The sequence below is a fragment of the Colletotrichum aenigma genome (genome assembly GCF_013390185.1).
Source record: "Colletotrichum aenigma strain Cg56 chromosome Unknown KSG_Cg56_contig06, whole genome shotgun sequence".
Classification (NCBI taxonomy): Eukaryota; Fungi; Ascomycota; class Sordariomycetes; order Glomerellales; family Glomerellaceae; genus Colletotrichum; species Colletotrichum aenigma.
In genome coordinates, this window is record NW_023500912.1 from 4567703 (window position 1) to 4587244 (window position 19542).

The 19542-nt window shown below is 54.9% G+C and overlaps 6 protein-coding genes across 6 annotated transcripts; 3 read left to right on the forward strand and 3 right to left on the reverse strand.

Moving 5' to 3' along the window:
* Positions 1–300: 300 nt before the first annotated feature.
* On the forward strand, positions 301–4899 carry CGCA056_v010244 (uncharacterized protein; the record flags this gene model as incomplete). The annotated part of the gene is made up of 3 exons (XM_037325491.1): positions 301–2014; positions 2066–3051; positions 3139–4899. 3 exons carry the CDS (start codon positions 301–303, stop codon positions 4897–4899), a joined length of 4461 nt encoding a protein of 1486 aa, XP_037176640.1.
* A 466-nt stretch (positions 4900–5365) lies between these two features.
* On the forward strand, positions 5366–7161 carry CGCA056_v010245 (uncharacterized protein; the record flags this gene model as incomplete). Its single annotated transcript, XM_037325492.1, has 4 exons — positions 5366–5536; positions 5593–5830; positions 5885–6226; positions 6281–7161. 4 exons carry the CDS (start codon positions 5366–5368, stop codon positions 7159–7161), a joined length of 1632 nt encoding a protein of 543 aa, XP_037176641.1.
* A 490-nt stretch (positions 7162–7651) lies between these two features.
* On the reverse strand, positions 7652–10545 carry ASG1-7 (Activator of stress genes 1; the record flags this gene model as incomplete). The annotated part of the gene is made up of 4 exons (XM_037325493.1): positions 7652–8349; positions 8400–9477; positions 9533–10249; positions 10333–10545. 4 exons carry the CDS (start codon positions 10543–10545, stop codon positions 7652–7654), a joined length of 2706 nt encoding a protein of 901 aa, XP_037176642.1.
* Positions 10546–14075: 3530 nt separating this feature from the next.
* CGI121 (EKC/KEOPS complex subunit CGI121) lies at positions 14076–14802 on the forward strand (the record flags this gene model as incomplete). Its single annotated transcript, XM_037325494.1, has 3 exons — positions 14076–14231; positions 14307–14429; positions 14485–14802. The coding sequence occupies 3 exons, from the start codon at positions 14076–14078 to the stop codon at positions 14800–14802; spliced, it is 597 nt and encodes a 198-aa protein (XP_037176743.1).
* Positions 14803–14957: 155 nt separating this feature from the next.
* On the reverse strand, positions 14958–16361 carry CGCA056_v010248 (putative proline dehydrogenase; the record flags this gene model as incomplete). Its single annotated transcript, XM_037325495.1, has 2 exons — positions 14958–15771; positions 15826–16361. The coding sequence occupies 2 exons, from the start codon at positions 16359–16361 to the stop codon at positions 14958–14960; spliced, it is 1350 nt and encodes a 449-aa protein (XP_037176639.1).
* A 1568-nt stretch (positions 16362–17929) lies between these two features.
* Positions 17930–18591, reverse strand: CGCA056_v010249 (uncharacterized protein; the record flags this gene model as incomplete). The annotated part of the gene is made up of 2 exons (XM_037325496.1): positions 17930–18114; positions 18180–18591. The coding sequence occupies 2 exons, from the start codon at positions 18589–18591 to the stop codon at positions 17930–17932; spliced, it is 597 nt and encodes a 198-aa protein (XP_037176742.1).
* Positions 18592–19542: the final 951 nt, after the last annotated feature.

Sequence of the window (19542 nt, forward strand, 5' to 3'; positions counted from 1 at the left end):
TCAAACCCTGCATGGGCTGACAATCGGGGGTTGGTTGGTTGTCGTCCTATGAAATGGACACCCCCAAGATCTCACTGCATAGGTAAGCATGCAAGGATTCCGGCACGAGAAAGTAATTAGCGCTCAGCATCACGCCAAGCGTCATCATCAACACATGAAATAGATATCTGGCCACATTTCTCAGCGGCGGTTCCCTCGGCTGACATTGATCTGGGCTGACTGCCATAACTGATGTACCAGCACGCAGCCGGGAGACCACGTTGACACTACTCCATACCACCGAACGAGACTTGCGCGACGATGGCTATGCCAAGTGCGGAAAAGAAACCGTCATCTGACGTCGAGAAACAGCTGTCAAATGACGACCGCGATGTCAAAGACCTCTGGCAGGAAGCCATGAAAGGCTATCAGGGCATTGTCGGGTTCAGCCTAGAACGCAAATTCGACAACGTTCAAGGCATGCTCGACTTCGGAACGGAACAAATGAACAAGTTCCACAAGTTCAGGCACGACAAGAGCAAAGTCGACCGCCTGAGAACCCTCCTTGCCTCTAATCTGGACTACGTGGAAAAGGGCGCCAACCAGATCATCGAGGCAGCTTCTCCAGCGTTTCCCCCGGCCGCGGCTATTGGGACGGCCTTGACCTACGTACTACAGGCCTGTCGTTCAGTCTCAGCGGACTACGACATTGTCATTGTTTTCTTCGAAGACATGAACAGCTTTCTTCAACGTATCAGCATTCTCGAGTCACGCCTTCCCCAGAAAAAGGCCTATCAAAACTGCCTAATGGAGGTATTTACCTCGCTTCTCACTATGTGCGGCTTCGCGCACAAGTACATCGAACTTGGCCGTTTCAAAAAATGGATCACCAACCTCTTTCAGGGAGAAGATAGTGAGCTTGGGGGAGCAAGAGCCCTCATGAACAAGAGATTGGGTCATCTCCAACAAGCTACGGAGTTTGCTATTCTCGGAAACTCCGAGGAAACGCTCAAGATGACCACACAGTTGGATGAAAACCAACGATCTCATACCCAGATGCTAGAGAGATTCGAAAACACCATGGACAGCATCAATGAGAACACCGAGAACATTAAGAACGATGTCGCCAAATTACTCAAGTTATTTGGAGGACAAGCGGAAGAAAGCCAGGCGAATAGTGACATGCTAGGCAGCGCATCGTCTGTGAAGGGCGTCAAGGACGCTAAAGAATCGGGAGACAAAGCACTATCTGCCAGGGCCATTCGATATTTTATACCAGGGTTAGGAAGAAACATCGAGGAAGAATCTGAAGCCCTGAGGGAAACACTTCTGCCAGACTTTTGCAACTGGGTATTTTCAGAGCCAAGCTGGAATGATTGGTTGGCAATGAAGGACGGAGAACGTCCCGTTCTTGCAGTTACTGGCCAGCCTGGTATTGGAAAGAGTCATCTGGCAGTGGCCCTTTACGACAAGCTCGAAGAAAGGGCCAGAGAGGATGAAACGGGACACACCTGTGTCGTTCACTTCTACTTTCGTGAGGAAGACGATGTGTTCTGTTCTTTTCTCAGCTGCATGGTATCAATTGTCATCCAGATTGCAGAGACTAGCAATGCTGCCTGTGAAAAGCTGAAAGCACAGCTTGCGAGAGACGACATCAACATCAACAACCGCCTTTGGCAACACCTTGCAATATATTTGCTCAAGCCTCTCTTCGAGCAAAACTCCAAGTTCAATCTCTTTGTCGTGCTCGACGGATTGGATGAGATGCGCGATTGGAATGCCTTCAAGGGGTTTCTGTCCATGTTCGTCACAGAGGAAAGGCTGAGAATGTCGCTAGTGGTTACCTCTAGACCTGAACGCTTGGAAGATTTTCCGACGGACATCAGCCTGCTTCAAATTGAAGCCACCAAAGATAAGCAGCGACAAGACTTTAAGGTGTTGATATGGCATCGTATCAATTCCCTTGGTTGCTTGAAGAAATTCTCCCGATACGTTAAGCAGCGGGTTGCCGTTGCGGTGGAGGAAACGTCACCAAGTAAGTGGCCAGTTGGCCTTTTGATTCGAACATGCTGACGTCTCGCGGTAGACATGCTATATGCGGAACACATGCTCACCAAACTGGACAGTCTTGGCCGCGAGGGCGCAGTATTGAAAGCACTCAATCAGAATAAGCCTGACGACCTGAATGACATCTATGAAGGCTTGTTATCAGATTGTCGCCGCCGCACGCCGATCAGTCACCAACAGATTGCTGCCTCGATACTTCATTGGATAGCTTTCTCTAAACGAAGACTGACATTAAATGAGGTTCAGTCTCTTCTGAGGCATCTATCACAGGAAGCAGACTTCACCCTTGAAGACATACCTGAGTTTACGTCAAAGTTTCTCAAAGTAGCAGAAACAGGCTACGACGCTGAATTGCGAGCAAAGGCGCAAGCTAGTAAAGTCACCATGGTTCAGGACTTGAAGCATAATGGCGATGACAATGACGATGTATACGACGATGGACCTCTTCCTGTCAAGTTTAAAGAGCGGTCTATGAGGCGTTACTTCATAGATGGCCCGCATGCACCCTCAACATTGCGTTGGGGTCCCTCCGAAGCCCACCGTCGGATCTTTTTGAGCAGTACGAAGCTGTTTCAACCCTCTCGCACGGATGTTGACAAGAACCTCCAGAAACATTGCGCTGTATTTCTGCTGTATCACTGGAGTAATATCCAGGTGGCTCAACATACCCACCAGGAACAGGTTGAGGTCCTTGAGGCTTTTGCTGAGGCACTTAGCAACAAGACTGGGTTTTCCAAGATGATGGGCAAGGTTGGAATGACGTATCGCTACGCCTCAACCACCGTCACTGATATCAGAATTCAAGACTGGGCAAAGCTTGTGAAAATTCCAGAAATCAAGGATAGTCTCAGTGATTTTGTAGTGGAATGGTGGTGCCGTGTTGAACAAGAACCCGCCACCTTTCGTCTAGGCCTGGCCAAGGGTTATCTTCAGGAATTGTATCAGTCACTGAGTTTACAAGATGCTATGAAGGCATGGGAATGTCTTCAGAGCATCATGCAATTGGTAAGGCCCAATCCGCCCTCACAATGCTCAAATTGGCAATTGAAACTACAAACAAAAGACATGGTCATACTAACACGTATCGAACAGATTGGTAAAGGTAACCTCCTGATGGAGCAAGGCCGTCTCAACTTTCCAGACCAATTCGAAAATGTCACAACAAGCGATGAGACAGAAGTCGTCTTTGATGAGGCTATGGCCAGCCTGGGTATCTTGGGTCTCTTCGTAGAAGATGTGACCCCAGATGCAGGCGGTCATCGTGCGACAGCTGAAGTTCTTCTCAAGAATGGCTACTTGGAGCCGGCCGAGAAGACTTGCAGAACCGCTCTACAGCTTTGCAAACCAAATGATCCTGAGTGGTACAGAGCTTCTTCTGTACTCTGTGACATATTGTTACAAGCAAAGAAAAATGAAGGTGCTTCCCAGTTCGCTGGCGCTGCAGTATCTCAGCTCCGGATAGTGGAGATTCCTAGACAGCTGAAGCGTGCTGTGTGTACTACGTACGCCAGAGTTCAAACAGAATTGCGGAATTTCGACTCGGCGCTTCAGTACTACGCCAAGGCCAAGAATTCCGATCCCGATGGCATCACTCCAGCATCCGATCTTGTTGCAGAGCTGAGTGTCTTCTACCAAAAGGCGGATCAAGCCGGCTACATCCAGGCTTTGAAGAGCTGGAGCCTTTTGGAGAGGATCACCTGGTTGGCGTCCAATTACGCGACGGAAGGAGAAGACCGACTTGCTCTACTCTGTGATATTGCCGTGCAAGCTGGCGAAAAGCAATTCATTGTTGAGTTTTACGAACAAGTGGTTGCCTTCTTAGACAACCTCGATGCCGGCACACCTCTTCGCCTGGATCTTGCCGTCATGTACTTTGAGGCCTGCAAAGATGCGGAGAAGGCTCTCAATACCTTGAATGAAGTATTCGATAGTCAGGACACGGTCTTCGTGTACCCCATCACATCTGTCACTCCAGTGTGGGTAATTCGTATGGCATTGACCCTGATGACAAACGTTCAGGTAGAACTCTTTCGACGGTCGAGGGACCCGGTCTACAAAACAGAACGCCTCCAGTCTCTCGCCAGCCTCATGGAACGCCCATTTTCACTAAATATCCCTCACATATCCCCAATAGTTACTATATCTCACAGGATCGGCTTGTCCTACATGTGCTGGGTCATGGGGCCCAAGGCGGCATTCGAAGAAACCCTGCGAAAATTATTTAAAGAGAGCTTCGACGGTCTGAGTGATTCCATTAAATGGAACGATGGTACATATGTGTGGACACTTACACAGGCGCTGGTGCTTTTAAGTCGAGCGTTGGGAAATGACGACACGCTCCGCCGTTACGCTCGTATCGTTGGTTCTGCTCTACTGTCACGACTTACCAAGTGCCAAGAGAACGATCAGCCAGCGGATGGCAAGCAAAAAGTCAGTCATATGACGGAGGGAGATGACCATGGGTCGGAGATCAACTCCCCTGAAGACGAGGGAGACTTGCTGAGTGACTCATGGTACACATGCGGAGGCTTCTGTTCCCCAGCCCGCCCTTTTCGGCGGTGGAGAGATGGCTCGGCGTACTTGTACATCACTTTTGAGACGGGCATGATTTGCGAAGAGTGTCAAACAGAATACGAAGCTATAAAGCGCGGCGAAGGAACACGCAAAGTCCGACACTTCCACGGCATCGGGCACGACTATGTCAAGCTTCCCGTCGAGGGCTGGCGGGGTGTCAAGAATGGGATGTTGAGGTTGGATGGCGAAGAACCAGTGCCATTCAATGACTTTCTGATGAAGCTTCAGACGGAGGTCATCGAGAATGCGTGGGATCGGCTTTGGTCTGGCGAGGCGTAGACGAGGACTGAGGTGGTGTGGCGCTCCTTCAGCCGCATTCTTAGTACCAGAATGATTCAGCCGCAAGTTGACATGAGGACGGGGAGATATGGAAGACAGCGACGCTAGGCCATTTTCAATCAAACACCTACGGCTCACGTTGACCTATGAGTTGCTATTCAAGCCATGAATGCTCCCTCGGTGATTGTAGAGACTACCATCAATGTGTAAACCTCGTGAGGTAAAAGCCGTTCCATCGTCATCCCCAGTCTAATTTGCTTGCCAAGTACTGCTAATTTTCGCCATCATTGATCCCGGTATGATTGATTCTCTTGGCATTGCATGGCTTTCATGCGGAGATTGAAAGAATATGTATAAGCGTATGTTGCTGTCTCCCGAGATCCAACGGTATAAGTGACGGAAACCTCGACCAGTGCACGTCTTGATGTAATTCCACAACCACTGCGTTCTTTCTAGCCTCATCAACATGGGACCTTTCCTTGCTGCTATCGGCCTCTTGGGCTCTTTCATGACTCTTGCTGTTCAGGCCCAGAACCCGCACCATGCCATCGACCCCACCCTTTTCGCCGGTATCAAACCGAATACCGAACTTGAATGGCATGACTGTTACTCTGTCTTCAAGTGTGCGCGGTTGACAGTGAAGCCCCCTTTCCTTACCTCTCTTGTACTACACTCTCGACTCATATCCAACAGGTTCACGCAAAGATTGATGACCCTCGCAAACCAAAGAAGGTCAAGGGGAAGTGCGGTCAACCAACCGTCGACCTTGCCATCGTCAAACTCCCCTACGTTGCTGCTCCAGGTGGCACCCCTCACCAGGGCGCAGTTCACGTCGCCCTGGGAGGCTGGAGTTCCTCGTCGACCAACTTCCTCGTCCGGTTCGGAGAAGACTACGCCCCTCTATTCGCAGGATATGATCTTCTCGCCATCGGTAAGCCCGCCATACCTGGCAGTCTCACAAACCACAAACTGACAGAAACTCAAGACTACCGCGGCTGGGGCTGGACTACACCCTCCTTCCGCTGCTTCGCCACCGAAGACGACCGCAAACAATTCGCCCTCTCCGAGCCTCCTCTCCTCGGAGCTGACGATGCCGCATTCCCTCTCCGCGAGAAGCGCGCCGAGGAGTTTGGGAAGAAGTGCAAAAAGAACGGCGAGGATGTCGGCCGGTTCATGGGCACATACGCCAACGCCGTCGACCACTACACCGTCATGAAGGCGGAGAACCGCACTAAGCTGGGCTTCTGGGGCGTCTCGTCCGGTGCCCATCTCGGGCAGACAATCGCCCAGCTATACCCGGAGGCCGTGGACAAGTTCCTCTTTGACAGTAAGTTCCCCCTGCCGATGTCACTAACATGATGTACTGAAGCACGCACACAAGGTCCAACACCTTCATCGCTCGCGTACACCGTAACCCAAGCCCAGCCCTCCCAAATCAAAGACGCGGAACGCGGCCTCGAAGCATTCTTCTACACATGCCTCAACTCCGGCCCCGGAATATGCGCCTTTGCAAACACCTCCAAAACCACAGCTGCCCTCCGCGCGCGCTACACCACTCTCGAAGCAGAGCTGAAATCCAAGCCCCTCAGCATCCCGGGCTCCGACAAGACCTTCGACTGGTCCGCCCTCCACACCTTCACGACCACGGCCCTCCACGCCCCCGGCTGGTTCCCCGTCCTCGCGGGCGTCTTCGCTGAAGTCGAAAACGGGACAGCGGGCCCAGCCATCGCCGGCGCAGTATCGTCCTCCCTCGCCGTCCTGCCTGCCCCGCTCCCCCTCCTCACGGAAGAAGCACCCTCCGAGGGCATCCTCTCCGGCGTCTGCATCGACGAGTCCCAGCACATCAAGAACACCAACGACTTGAAGGCCTACCTCAAAAGCATGGTCGCCGCCGCGCCCAGCGTGGCGCCCATCTTCGCGGACTGGCGCCTCGTCTGCTCCAAGTGGGAAATTGACCCGGCCAACAGGTTCCCAGACGTCCCCAGCGAGCCCGTCAGGACGCAGGGCAAGATCGTCGTGCTGAACGGGGTGGGCGACCCCGCGAGCAGTGTCGAGGGCGCCAAGAGCGTCGCAGCGAGGTTTTCGCCAAGCGTGTTTGTGAGAAACCTGGCGCCGGGACATACGAGCTTCGTGGCGGCGAGTAATTGCTTGTTTGGGCTGTTTTACACGTTCTTCGTGCTCGGGCAGATGCCGGCGGAGGGGTATACTTGCGGTGATGTATTTGCGCCGGCCTTTGGGGTGCAGATTCCTGCTGGTTTCTAGGGGAAGGGCTTTTCCCCGGGATATCTGTGGTGAGAAGATAGAAAATACGGCTTGGTTCTGTTAGTTGAAGGTCCGCCTTTGCCCCCAATTCACAAACTCCCCTGGGCAGACATTTTCTGTGGTTAGAAGGTACCTCGGATGCGCAGACCATGTAACGGGAAGTAGAGACAACATCCGAGTCACAAGAAACAGGCAGTTGAAAGCTTCAAAAGCCCACAACGTGGCAGGTATATTGATAAAGCGACGCCATGCCTTGAGGCTGGCCCGGCCCAAAAACGCCAACCTTGATCATTGCAAATTGCAGCGGGCTCTTTCGTCCCGATTGAACAACCGAACCATTCGGCCTGTGTTCCCTTCCAGGCCTGGTGCCTTTTCCCGTTGCTGAACCACAGCAACCCATCCCTAAATGACAGCCCCGATGAACGCCTAGCATTGCTCTACGACATGAAAAGAACACGCTGCTTGAATCATGACACTAGAAACTGAAAACTCATTGGCCACCACCACCTCCCGGGCCATCGAAGAGGAGAAGTGGCCACTGGCCTACCGGCGCGGCTGTGACGGCGGCCATTTCGGCCACGGTAGCCGCTTCTGATACTGCGTTCGGATCCCTAGGACCGCCGCCCAGCGTCAAGAGGGCGTTGGCGCTGTACCTGTCTTGGCTGTCGGCCATCGCAGCGGTCCAGTCGTGCCAGGTATTGCCCTGAGATGCGGATTGTCGCCACAGAAGCTCGGCAGCGGCAGCGGAGCCGGTTGGGTCAGCCACATGCTGAGTTGCCTGTGAAGCAAACGCAATCAAGGGGTTGGTCTCGGCCGAGGTCTCGTCTGCCGCCCCGGTCGCTTGCACTGCAGGCGTATAAGAGTAGGCGTTGTTCGCCTCAAAAGCGGCGTTGGCAGCCAGACTATTGTTTCCGGGCTGCTCGGCGTATGCCAGGGACGGGTACGGCGTGTTTCCGTTCTGGTTGGCCGATTCTGCGTAGAACGCCTTCGCAGCTGTCTCGGCAGCGCTCGCGGCCAATGCCTGTGTAGACTGAGGCTGTGCCGAAAGCTGGAAAGGTGACGAGTCTGCCGGGTCGGGCTTAATCGTTTGAGGCAGCGATCCTTCCTTTTGCTTGGAGTCGTGCTCGATCCAACTGATTGTTCTCTCAATGATGAGATTGATTTCGTTGCTGATACCAGATCCCGTGCCTAGAGTTGAGTTAGTCACGATTTTCTTAATGGGCAGTGACACTACTCACCGATTAGTGATACTGTAGCGTTGATGATTTCCATCCAGTCCCTCATGTCAGAGCGAATGTTGGCGATCTGGTTAGGAGTCGTCTCGAACCTCCTTTCCCAGTGGGCGACCAAGGTTGTGAAGATGGCCGCGCCATAGACCGCGATTTGATACCACGTCGTATCCAACGACTTCAGCTTCAGAATGCATTTGGTGGCCTTGAGCATGTGCGCCGCTGTCTCCTCGCAGATTCGGGCATTCTCCAGGAGCATCTTGCGGTCGCTAGTCATGGCCACAGATGGATGACGCAAACAAAGACGGAACTCGAGCGCATACATCTGTATGTATAGTGCATACATTTTGCCTTCGTGTTCCGTCTGGCCGGCAAGGTTGAGTTGGAGGTTTTCTGGTAGGCTGTCCTTCCACAGTTGAAGCCGCTCCTCCAACGCGTTTACAACGTCGGCGTAGTTCTTCGGATCACGCTTGACGCTGTAGATGTTGGAGTACATCTCCATGAAGAGAGGGACGATCTTGAATCCAGCCAAACCGACGTGGTAATTGCAGGGCGTTGTCACGGAAGTGTCGATGCCCTCTGGTGTCAGCGCCTCGTCCGCAATGGGCTCGGGGAAATCGACATCGTACTCCTCCACATTGATGGGCATAGGCCGTCCGAGGCGCCCGTTCAGGGTGACGTACACAGTCAGAATAGTCCACCAAGTACGCTTGCGGATCTCGTTTTCCAGATTTGTCGTCTCACCCGGCGCCTTGGCAGCGCGGTGCAGGTTGAGGTCAATGGCACAGTGGAAGGCAAAGTTGGTGACCATGGAGCCGCATCCAGGCTTTGGGAAGGCGCGGCTATGAGCAGAAATCATGGCCATGGCTTGCACGGCAGCGACAGACTGCGCCGAGGCCAAGTCGTACATTTTGCTCAGAGCAAAGTGGTAGTGTTTGTTAGACAGCTCATTCAGCTGGGAACGGCTCTCCTGCTGCTCCCAGTTCCTCACGCCGTACTGGAAGTAGATGGTGGCAAAGACCATGTGCACCATGACCAGGTCGGGGACCTCTGGCTCGAATTCGGGTTCGTCGTACATGCGAGTCAGCTTGAAGGGATGGTCAGCAGCAAGCAGAGATAAGCAGAGGAAGGGCTCGACCCACTATATTCATGAAAGTCGGCTTGTGAAGGACGGGCAGGAATGGCCAGATCATGAGGAAGTACCACTCCGAGTATGTAAATGCGTCGCTTCGCGAGGGGAGTTCGATATTGACGGGCGGGTTGATGTTCATACATGACTGCAAGAAGGACTGGAGGGACTTGTTGTAGAGCGGCTGGGAGATCTTGGCATCGGGTACGGGCTCGTCCATGTCAGGGGCGTCGAAGGAGGTGACGTCTATCGTAGTGCCGAGGATGGACAGGCGTGTGCCCTTGATGGAGCTGAGAAGGGCGCTGTCGCCACCTACGCCAATGTGGTTGTGAACAGGACGCGACTCGAGTGATGACCGGGGAAAGGAGCGACTCGCGGGCGGCTTGAAGTTGTAATTCTTGACCCAGACGGATCCGACCTTTGTCCAGGCATCCTTCTCGGCCGGGTCCTCGACGGCATTGCCCATATGATCGTAGGTGACGCCTGGTGGAGGGTAGGCCATGCCGTAGGGGGCCCAGGTCCAGGGCTTGACTTCGATGCCGTTGTTCTCGAGGAGCTTCTCGAGGTCGCGTATGTGGTTCATCATGTCGGTCTTTTCCCGCTCGAGCTCCTGCAGGTACCCTCGACGTTCGGTTCGGCCGGTGACGCGATCGGTGACGAAGCAGTCGAGGTTCTGATTGACGCAGTGGGAGCATCCTTCGGGGAGGGCATCGCAGCGGATCTTTCTGACCTGTGGTTTAGGTTGTCGGTACGGGACGGTTTGACGGCTCGACGCTTGTCTGGCAAAGGACAGGACAGAACATGTGGACTCACCTTGCATCTGTCGCAGGCCTGGCCGGTCCTCGTGTAAGACGACAGACGGTTCTTGACGACGGAGGAGAAGTCCTCCTGGCCGCCCTTGTCGAGACGCGGCAGCTTCACCTTGCCATGACCAGCAGCAACAGCGGCCGCGGCAGCAGCAGTGTCGGCGTCGGTGGTGGCAGGATCGCCAGCTTCCGCCGGTCGCTTGGGCGGGCGACCGGGCATGGTCTCGTTTCGAGAGGAGAGTCGCGAGGTCTGGCGAAAGGAGGCCGCATACAAACAAAAAGGAAAAATCGCAGGCGCAGGGACAAGACGACGGCAATGCAGACTCTAGGTGGTCGCTCGGTGGTATCGCGACGGGGTTTTCCGCAGAGAGATGGAGGTTGCCGCGTTTTTAGGGGGGGCTGCTGCTGTTGGTGCAGCTGCGGTCGGGTGCATGTGTGACGGGAGGTCCAGTGCAGGTCCACGGGTGCCTGTCAAGGGGGGTGGGGGGACGCTACCTTAGGTATGGGCCCAGGCACGCCAGCACGCCAGCACGCCAGGTAAGGCGCTCCGATGGCAGGGGGTCCGAGCTGCAAATCGTCCGGGGGGGGGGGGGGGGGGGGGGGACGGGAGAGAGGGCTGACGGGCTGCCCTGCGCTTTACTGCATAGTACTAGGTAGTGGGCACGCGCCAGGGGTGGTGGGTGCATCCACTGGGCTGTCTCTGTGTTGAGTAGGTCTTGTCAGTGTCTCTGGCTGCGGGCAGGCAATCACTCCTCCTCCCATCTACAACTCACACACTCAACCAACACCTGGTCAGTCAAGGTAGACAACACCGCAGCACGCAACACACACTAGACGGACGCAACACGCGGCGGCTGCGGGAACACGCCAACCGAGTCCCAGCCTGTCGGGATGCGGGCGTGCGGGTGCTAACCTACCTCCTTCTTTACGCACTGGGGGCTGCTTGGTGGAATGCAGCTGAGTCGAAGCCCGGGTCTAGAAGGCCTAGGTCAGCTGGGGGTCCTGGACTTTGTCTCTGATTGACTAGAAGAATGCCCTCCACGCCCAGACGCATCTCGATGAAGGACGAAGTTGTCAGGTTAAAGAATGGCAGACATCGTTGCTGCTGCTGCTGTTAGGGTTAATACAGGCCCAGCCACTTGAGCTCCTCACACACGACGGAAACCTGTCATTTGCCTCGACGAACCCCTTACGGACACCTTTACAAACAACCTGCAAGAAACGAGAAACACGAGAGACTCGATCCTTCCTGTTCCCGGGCTCGAGCAGGGCTGGGCCGTAGAAGCTGACGCTTCTAGGTCGAGTCTGCTGGTCCATCAACCACCGTGAGGGTGTGAAGGAAGCGAGTGATTCTTGGTCACGGATGGCCAGCACTAAACCTTGACCACTATGAGATAGGCTGAGATCGATATCATCCTTCACATCTGGCACCGGTCATCCATCCATCTTACAACCGACGGGAGCCAGATTGGCCACAGTTGGTGTTGCGCTTGTTGTTGCCCGAAACTCAAGAAATCGACGCCATGTCATTTCCAAAACCAACGCCGCCAGCCATCGGAGGCGCTGGGAGGCGTCACCCTATCTCAAAGAACCCCGTGGCAGCAAAGAAAGAACACCCTCACACGCCTCCTCCTCCTTCTACTCCCCCAAGGGTTCCAATGTTCTAGCTCAAGGTTAGAGTGTCTCTGGTTGCAAGCGAAATGTCTCTCCGGCGGGAGGGGCACTGCGTCTAAGCCGGATCGACTGCGTGGTCGAGCCCTTCGAAGCTCCTTTGTTAGTGCCTCATCCCCCACGCCGCGAACGTTCCGGCAATGCCCTGTGCCGGCCATCTAAGCACACGGCAATTCCATCGGGTTAGCGACTCGTGGCCGCATATTTTTAAGTCCTGGTCCATCTTTCCGGATTGAGTTATTGAAGCATTGAAACAAGTGCAAGGCAAGGCAAGGCTGGGCCGTCAGGGACTTGTTCAACATGGACGACGCATTCCCGTTGTCTTGGATTCTTATTCGCATTCATGTTGGTAGACCTCGCAACAGAGGACTCGCATATCCCACATGCATTTACCGAGCTGGCCACTCATCAGCCTGCCTGGCCTGGCAAGTCTAATCTGACCAGACCAGACCAGACCAGACCAGACAAGACAAGACAATATCAGCTGCCGGGATTCTATTCTGGTATCGGCTTTGTTGAGGGCGTCTGTGTGTAGGTTCGCCGACTTGGGTTGTCAGGTTCTGCCAAGAGACAGGTACACGACGACGTTTATCCCAACGATTGGAGGCTGAATCGCGGGGACGGGCAGCTTATTCAATATTAGAAACGCGGCTTCTGGCTATCCACGAGTTGCCGCGTCATTTCAAGGCTGTCGCACGCCTCGTAAACTTTGTGAGAGGTTGGACCGTCTGAACCCTCACTCGTTGCTGCTGCTGTTTCCCTGCCTGTCTTTGAGCTTCTGTGTCCGAGTTGGGGGTCCAAACATGGAGATGGCAGACACAAAAGACAAAAAAACATAAAAAAGCCTGAAATAATACGCGGCATGCTCGCACTCGGGGGATGCTCCAATAGCCAGAAGGATTCCGGGAGCCAATCTCACTGGTGTGATGAGATGGATGCAATGCACATGCAGATGCACCATGGAAGGCTTCCTGGAAGGCTTTCTGGAAGGGAGGCAGATGATTAACGAGTGCGAGGTTCCATTCATAGTGATTGCATATCGGCAAAGGGTCAAAATGGCAACCCCAGGTTCCCGTTACGGATAGGCGCCCCACGATCTCGTCCCGTCAGATAAACTCCGAGGACCATCGATTCCCAAACAGGGCTGAATCGAGACCCAAGATGACACGCCGTGCCACCTGGGAGCTGCGTGCCTAGCACAGGTAAGGTAATTGCGGAAGCTGGTCTGGGTGGGTTTCCCGCGCAGGTTTGGGCGCAAGTGAAGATTATCGTAAACCTACGATGTGCAAGGATGCTGCCCCAAAGAGTCGGATCTTTTTACAGACTTTGTCGTCTTTTACCCGGCGTACGGGTGTCAAGACGAGGCTTGTGAAGCTTCATCCGGGTTTCTCTCAACCTCGGCCGAGACACGAGCAGCTTCCCACCCTCAGGTACCCTACCTTACTGCGTACCTTACCTTGAGTTTACTTTGAGTGCTGGGTGGGTAGAGAGAGCACTTTAGGTGTGCAACATCAACATCATGACTTACGGCAGATGATGGAAGCTTCAGTTGCAACCGCTGGCGGCAAATTTAACCAGCTGGCGGGAAAAGCGGGCCTGTCCGCCGTGCCGTGCCCACTCCCCGCCCTCAGCGACCTGTTCACGTCCAACATTAGGTACGCGTGGTGATTGTTGCAGTGCAGAGTGTGTGTGAGTGAGGTGGTGCTCCCATGCATCAGGACAGGTGCAGTGTCGTGTTGTGAGACCCCGCCATGCCCCTCCAAGAAACGGAAGCACAGGACGCTGACAGCACCGCCCAAGTTTATTCGCCGATAGGTACGTAATACCTACCTACCTATCCGTAACTGTCTAGGGGAAGGCGGGAAACATTGGACGCTCCTTCCTTGCTGCGTGCCAAAAAATTCAATTCGATTTTTTTTTTTTCGACCCCGCGATAGTTTCGTCGTCGGTCAACTTCCACAACTCAATCCCCCTCTCGCTCGCCACAACAGACAGACAACCACCCTCGTTTACCTCCTTCAGCTACCTGACCTCCGAATACCCGACGTCTCGCACTCACTACACAGATAGCCCGCCATCATGTCCATCATCGAGACCGTCCCCATCGATCACGTGCCCGCCGATCATGCCCTGCACGTTGCCTTCTTCAAGGATGTCCAGAACGCCGCCTTCCTGCACTCGCAGCTGCTGGCACGCAATGCCGACTTCGAGTACGCCCTAGTCGACGCCTCGGTGGTATGTCACATTCTTGTCTCGATCCAGACAGAAACCTGACAGCCCGCCACTGACATCGACATCGTGATCCTACAGGCCGTCTCCCGAACCCACATCCTCGCCGCAGCCTTCAAGGCCGTCACCGCAAAGGTCGATGGCAGCCTCAAGACCCCCAATGTCCACTCTGAGCTTGTCGCCTCTCTCAGCTCTGCGAACAACGTACGCGCAACACATATCTTTGGCACATCGCTTCACACCAACTAACCCTTCCCAGATTGCCGAAGCATACCGCCGCTACGGCATCAGCCCCACGTCCAAAGACGTCATTGCTGTCAAAATCGTCTCCCCCACCTCTGCCGAGTCCAAGTCCCAGTCCGCCGAGGATGTCGAGAAGCACATGAAGGAACACTTCCAGGGCACGACTGTTCCCTTCACCGACGAGAACATTGCTACCTCCACAGACTGGGCAAAGGTGCGCAAGTACTACAAGCTGAACGGCCTCCCCTGGCTCGACGCCATCAAAGACGAGGCGGAGCGTAAGGAGGAGCTAGAGACCCTCGTGCTGGGCGCCATGGCCTTGCGCACTGCGTAAAGTGACCGCAGCGGTCCATCGCATGCTTTCGCGAGATACCTCAGCTGTTTGCTGATGTCGTGTTCGTAAGTCATCATCATTTGCTGTTATACAATACTGCAAGCTAATCATGCCCCCAAGCGCCAACTCCTCCCGCCAACAGGGGCTCCTACTCTTCATACCGAGACCCCAATCACGCCCTTGAACCTCCTCAAAAGCTCGCTCCACATTGCGTCTCGCCCATCCCGCGTCCTTTCCACGGCATCGCGATTCTCGTGTGCCCGCCGCAGCAGGTATTTCATGCATTCTCCGGTCGATCCCCAGACGAGATACTTGTATGCGTCCACACCCCGCGCCTTCGCATCCTGGTGCCCCGGCTTCTTCGACACAAGCTCGCAGCTCACCTCGTCTGCCATGCCCTGGAGTTGCGCGTATGCCATCTGAATCCTGGCCTCGCCAGCATCGCATATGGCTCGCGCTTTCCTTACTGACTCGGCATTGTGCGAGGCGAGAACCAAGCAAACGGGAGGCATTTGCGAATCTCCCCTCAAGATCTCGCCCCACTGCCTCTTCAGGAGACACTCGGCAATGCCATTGTATGCGGCATCGGTGTCGGCTTTGACGTCGTGGATAAGGTGCCTGGGGTCAGAATTGACGTAGGCGCCACGCACCAGCTTCACTCCCAACGTGAATCCCCCGCCGCGGGCGATCATGAGATGGCGCCGGAGCGTCTGAGGCGTAGACTTGAGGTATGCCTGGTAAGTGCCGTAGATGACGGCATTGCCAGGAGAAGTATTGTACTTGCGCATATACTCAACGGTCCAGATGTCGATGCCGGGTTGCAGTGCTGTTTGCTCGGCATCAAACAAGAGACGGACGCCGCGCTCTGAAGCAAGAGAGCAGATGGAGTCGATTGAGTCGGCCAGGGCGGCCGAGGGAGGGAGACGTTCTGCGAGGGAGTACAGCGCCTGCCGGCCTGCACCTGTGAACCTGTGGTGGCATTAGCAGCTGCGAGACAGCCCGAGAATGAAGACATGACTTTACTTGAGAGCAACGAAATCACCCCGCTGGGCCAGCCTGACCGTCTCCAGGGTCCCCTCAGCCCAAGGGACGATCTCATTGCGGATGCATTCCTCTGCCATCTCGCCCTCACCACATGACGCCAAATCCTTGGTCTGTGAATCGTCGAGGACGACTTCTCTGGCGTAGCCCAGGATGACCCCTGTGAATCCAATGTCCTTGAGCTTGTTGATGGTCTGCTTCACCTCCACCGGGTTCTCTCCCGCGCAGAATTGGGCATAGAACGTGTGCTTAAGGAAGAACCGCAGCAGCGGGTTCTTGTCTGGGTTGAGTATCGGGTTCGTCGTGTTCGCGAGCACCGACATGATCCACAACGACGGCGGCAGCAGGATGGGCGACGACGAGATTGTCGTGGTGAGGAGTGAGCGGATGATCATGTAAAGGGGCAGCACCGACAAGGGGGCTAGTGCCGTTTGTGGTGCCGACTCGACGGGTGTAAGTAGCATCTGCTCCGTCGACGACGACCTCTTCGTGGACGAGTGGATGTTCCTCCTCGCCATTGTGGTAGACGTTGAATACATGATCCAATGTCGATGTCTGTTTGGCGTCGTGAGTAGTGGCAGCAAGCTGATGCCGGTGATGATTCTCCTCCCAGCAACGACGCGGTCTCGGCTTATGGACGCGTGAGATATCGGTTTCCTTGCGCTGCGGAGGCACAAGCTGTGCAATGGCCGGGTCATTGCGGTGTTTAGGGACGCCCGCCGAGGATGTAAGACAGGATGCTAACACGCCGCGGCGGATGAGTAAGGCGATGGGCTGAATAATGATGACGACTTGGAATTGAACATTTAAACCTGAGGGATTCTCAAAACCAAGACAACACACGATATCACCAATTAAGGAGAGGGGTGGGAGGGTATTATACAAAGATTCCAAGTCTATTGATCCTTTATCTCCCGGCCGATGCGGTCGTGTCGCAACCAACGGACGCGAGCCACCCTTAAACTCGCTCCTTCCCTTCCTCCAGGACCGAGCCGCAGCGTTATCTACGAAGGAAGCAGACAATGATGTATGTCCTGCGCGCGAGATGGGGCTAGTAAGTTCCCGCCCAGCCCGTGTGCGGTGGTGCTTATCTCGGGGGGGGGAGAGATTGGCATTCTATCACGTGGGCCAGTTTGTGTTATTGAGGTCGATATCCGCCCGGTGGTAGCCGCTTCCGGAAGATCGGATCGGGATGGACCCCTGATCATCGGCGCGTCGGCGCATCGGCGAACGAGGGGCGGGAAGTGATGAGGTCGGAGAGACTGGCGATTTGTGGTTCACGTGGACACGTCAGATGTTGAGTTGGTGGAATATTGGAGAGTGAGAGAGTTGTGGCTGTGTGAGGCTGTACGAGGCTGTACGACGAATGTAGATGCATTACACTAGAATGCTCATCTCATGTTCCGCGAGTGTCCTGGATGGTTCGGCTCCGGTTCCCCATACGCTAACTATTCCGCGTTGTGTACCTTTCGTGCTGACGGCTACACGACTTCGACCTCGTGATTCTCAAACTTGTCAAAGTACCTGATGCCGCCGTCGTCTTCGACCACGAATTGCCATACGCCAAATCGGATCCATGTGCCATCCTCGAGGCGGGAGCGAGAAGAAGGCCCCATCCATCCTCGTTCTCGCGCCAGCAATTCCCAATTCGGTCATGGTACTCATCTGGTGTGAAGTATGGCTCGGTCGTTGTCGTGTTGTATTTGTATCCTTCCACTGTATCTCCTGTAGAGGACATCTTGGACGTGATTTCAGCTTCGCTCTCTCGATCCGCTCCTCGGTTCTCGTTGAAGTATGTGACCCAGATTTCTCATCATACCTACTACCCATAGATGCTGACCATACATAGCGAGGCATCATCAGAAGTTTACCTCCAGCAATGCGCAGCTTGCGCGCTTCAGAGTGGAGTTCATTGTGTAGAATGTAGGAGGGCCAATGGCCAGCTCAAGCGCCACATCCGATACGTGCGACATCAGAAGTCCTATGACCAGGTAGTGGGCATGGATTCTTGGAGTGAGCGTGCAGCTACTTCCACTGAATGTCGAAGTGTGCAGAGTCTCATCATTTGCCAGTCGGCGGCTGTAGTTTAAGGATGTTGAGGTTCCTCTACTTTAGCTGCCTTCGTGGACCCAAAGCGCTTGCGGAGGAACTCGACGTATCCGATGGGCCGGCCGCGGGCGAAGCCGACGATATCCTGCATGCCGCCGTACAGCACTCCAAAAAGTAGGCCGTAACGTGCCGTGCGAGCTGCAGTGGGAAGAGAGAAGCGATCTTGAGGATTACAGCATCAGCAAACATGTCATCATGGGTTGGGAAGCAGGACTGGCGTGACATACTGACGAGACTGAAGCCTCCGGCTACCGTCAGACTGGCAAGAACGGTGCTAATGAGGTCAGTACTGCCGCGGTATCTGTCGACGGTGCTCTCAAGACCGAATGCCATGATGGTCCAGAAGCTGAGCCTTGCGCCCATGCGTAGGCCCTCGCGGAAGCCGCCGTGGATGGTGTGATAGTTCTTGCTCTTATGGTAGAGGTACCAGCCGGTGGTGGTTGTGGGCATCTTGTGTGCGTGCTCGGCGCGGAAGCGCAGCGAGGCGGTCTGCCCTCCTTGCGCAATACCCAAGGCTGTCCCAATACCGAAACCGACCATGCCGGCGAGGGGTATGCGTGCTGGTGTCGGGATGGAGAGGCGGGACTCGGCGGGCTCCAGGCTGAAGTACTCAGCCATGGTCTGGCGACGTGCGGCCATTGTGGGCGGCAGTGAGGGAGTGATCGGTCGGAATAGGTGAGATCGTGGTGCCCTGGTCGGCTACGTTGTTGTTGTTGTAGTTATGACGATCAGAAGAAAGCTCCGGCTGCTCGGGCGCAAAACAAATCGGCGTCAGACCCGGAAGGAGCTTGGACCACAGGGAACTGATTTCTCGGGGAAGGGTCCCCCGGGCGGGATGACGTACGGACGGCTTGACGCGGGACTGATCAGCTGGCGTCACGTGGTCGCGCATCAGAAAGGTGCCCCGCGCTAGGCTTTGTGGCCCGTAGCTCCCGCCGAGAATCGCGCCTGCCTGCTGTACCTTAGCTGCAGCAGTCGCCGCCTGAAATTCTCGCCCGCCACCTTCAACCAAAGAGAAATCCATCACGTCTGCGACCTCCAATTGCTGCCAGGCTGAGCCTTGCAAACCCCAATCACCGAGAAATCTCACTAGAGGCCAGCTGTAACTTGTCAAAATGGTATGAAAGGCACCTTGGAGTGACGAAACGCACCCCACCTTCCATTCGCAGCTAACTCTTCTTTGTAGGTACAGAAAGTCGACGATACCTTCTACTCGGTGCGCTTCAAGTACGGCACCCACACCATCTTGCTGTTCGTCGACAGCCAGCAGACCTTCTCCGAAATCACAGCAACACTGCTCGAGATCCTGCGCGACCGATTCCCCGACGGCCTCACCATCAACCACACCTCTCCCGAGACGACGCCCCTGCCAGATGGCGACGTCGAGCTCGCCTACGCCCTTCCCGTGAATGCGAACGATCTGACACAAGGATGGAAGAACATCAAGGTGAAGGACAACGACATCCCGGTTGCCAAGGGTCTGCGCGATAACTGCACCGTCGCCTTCTCCTTTGATGTCGACGAGCCTGAATTTGTCGTCGACGTGCCCAGTCTGGATGAGGATATTGAGGAGGAAGAGGGCATGGGCTC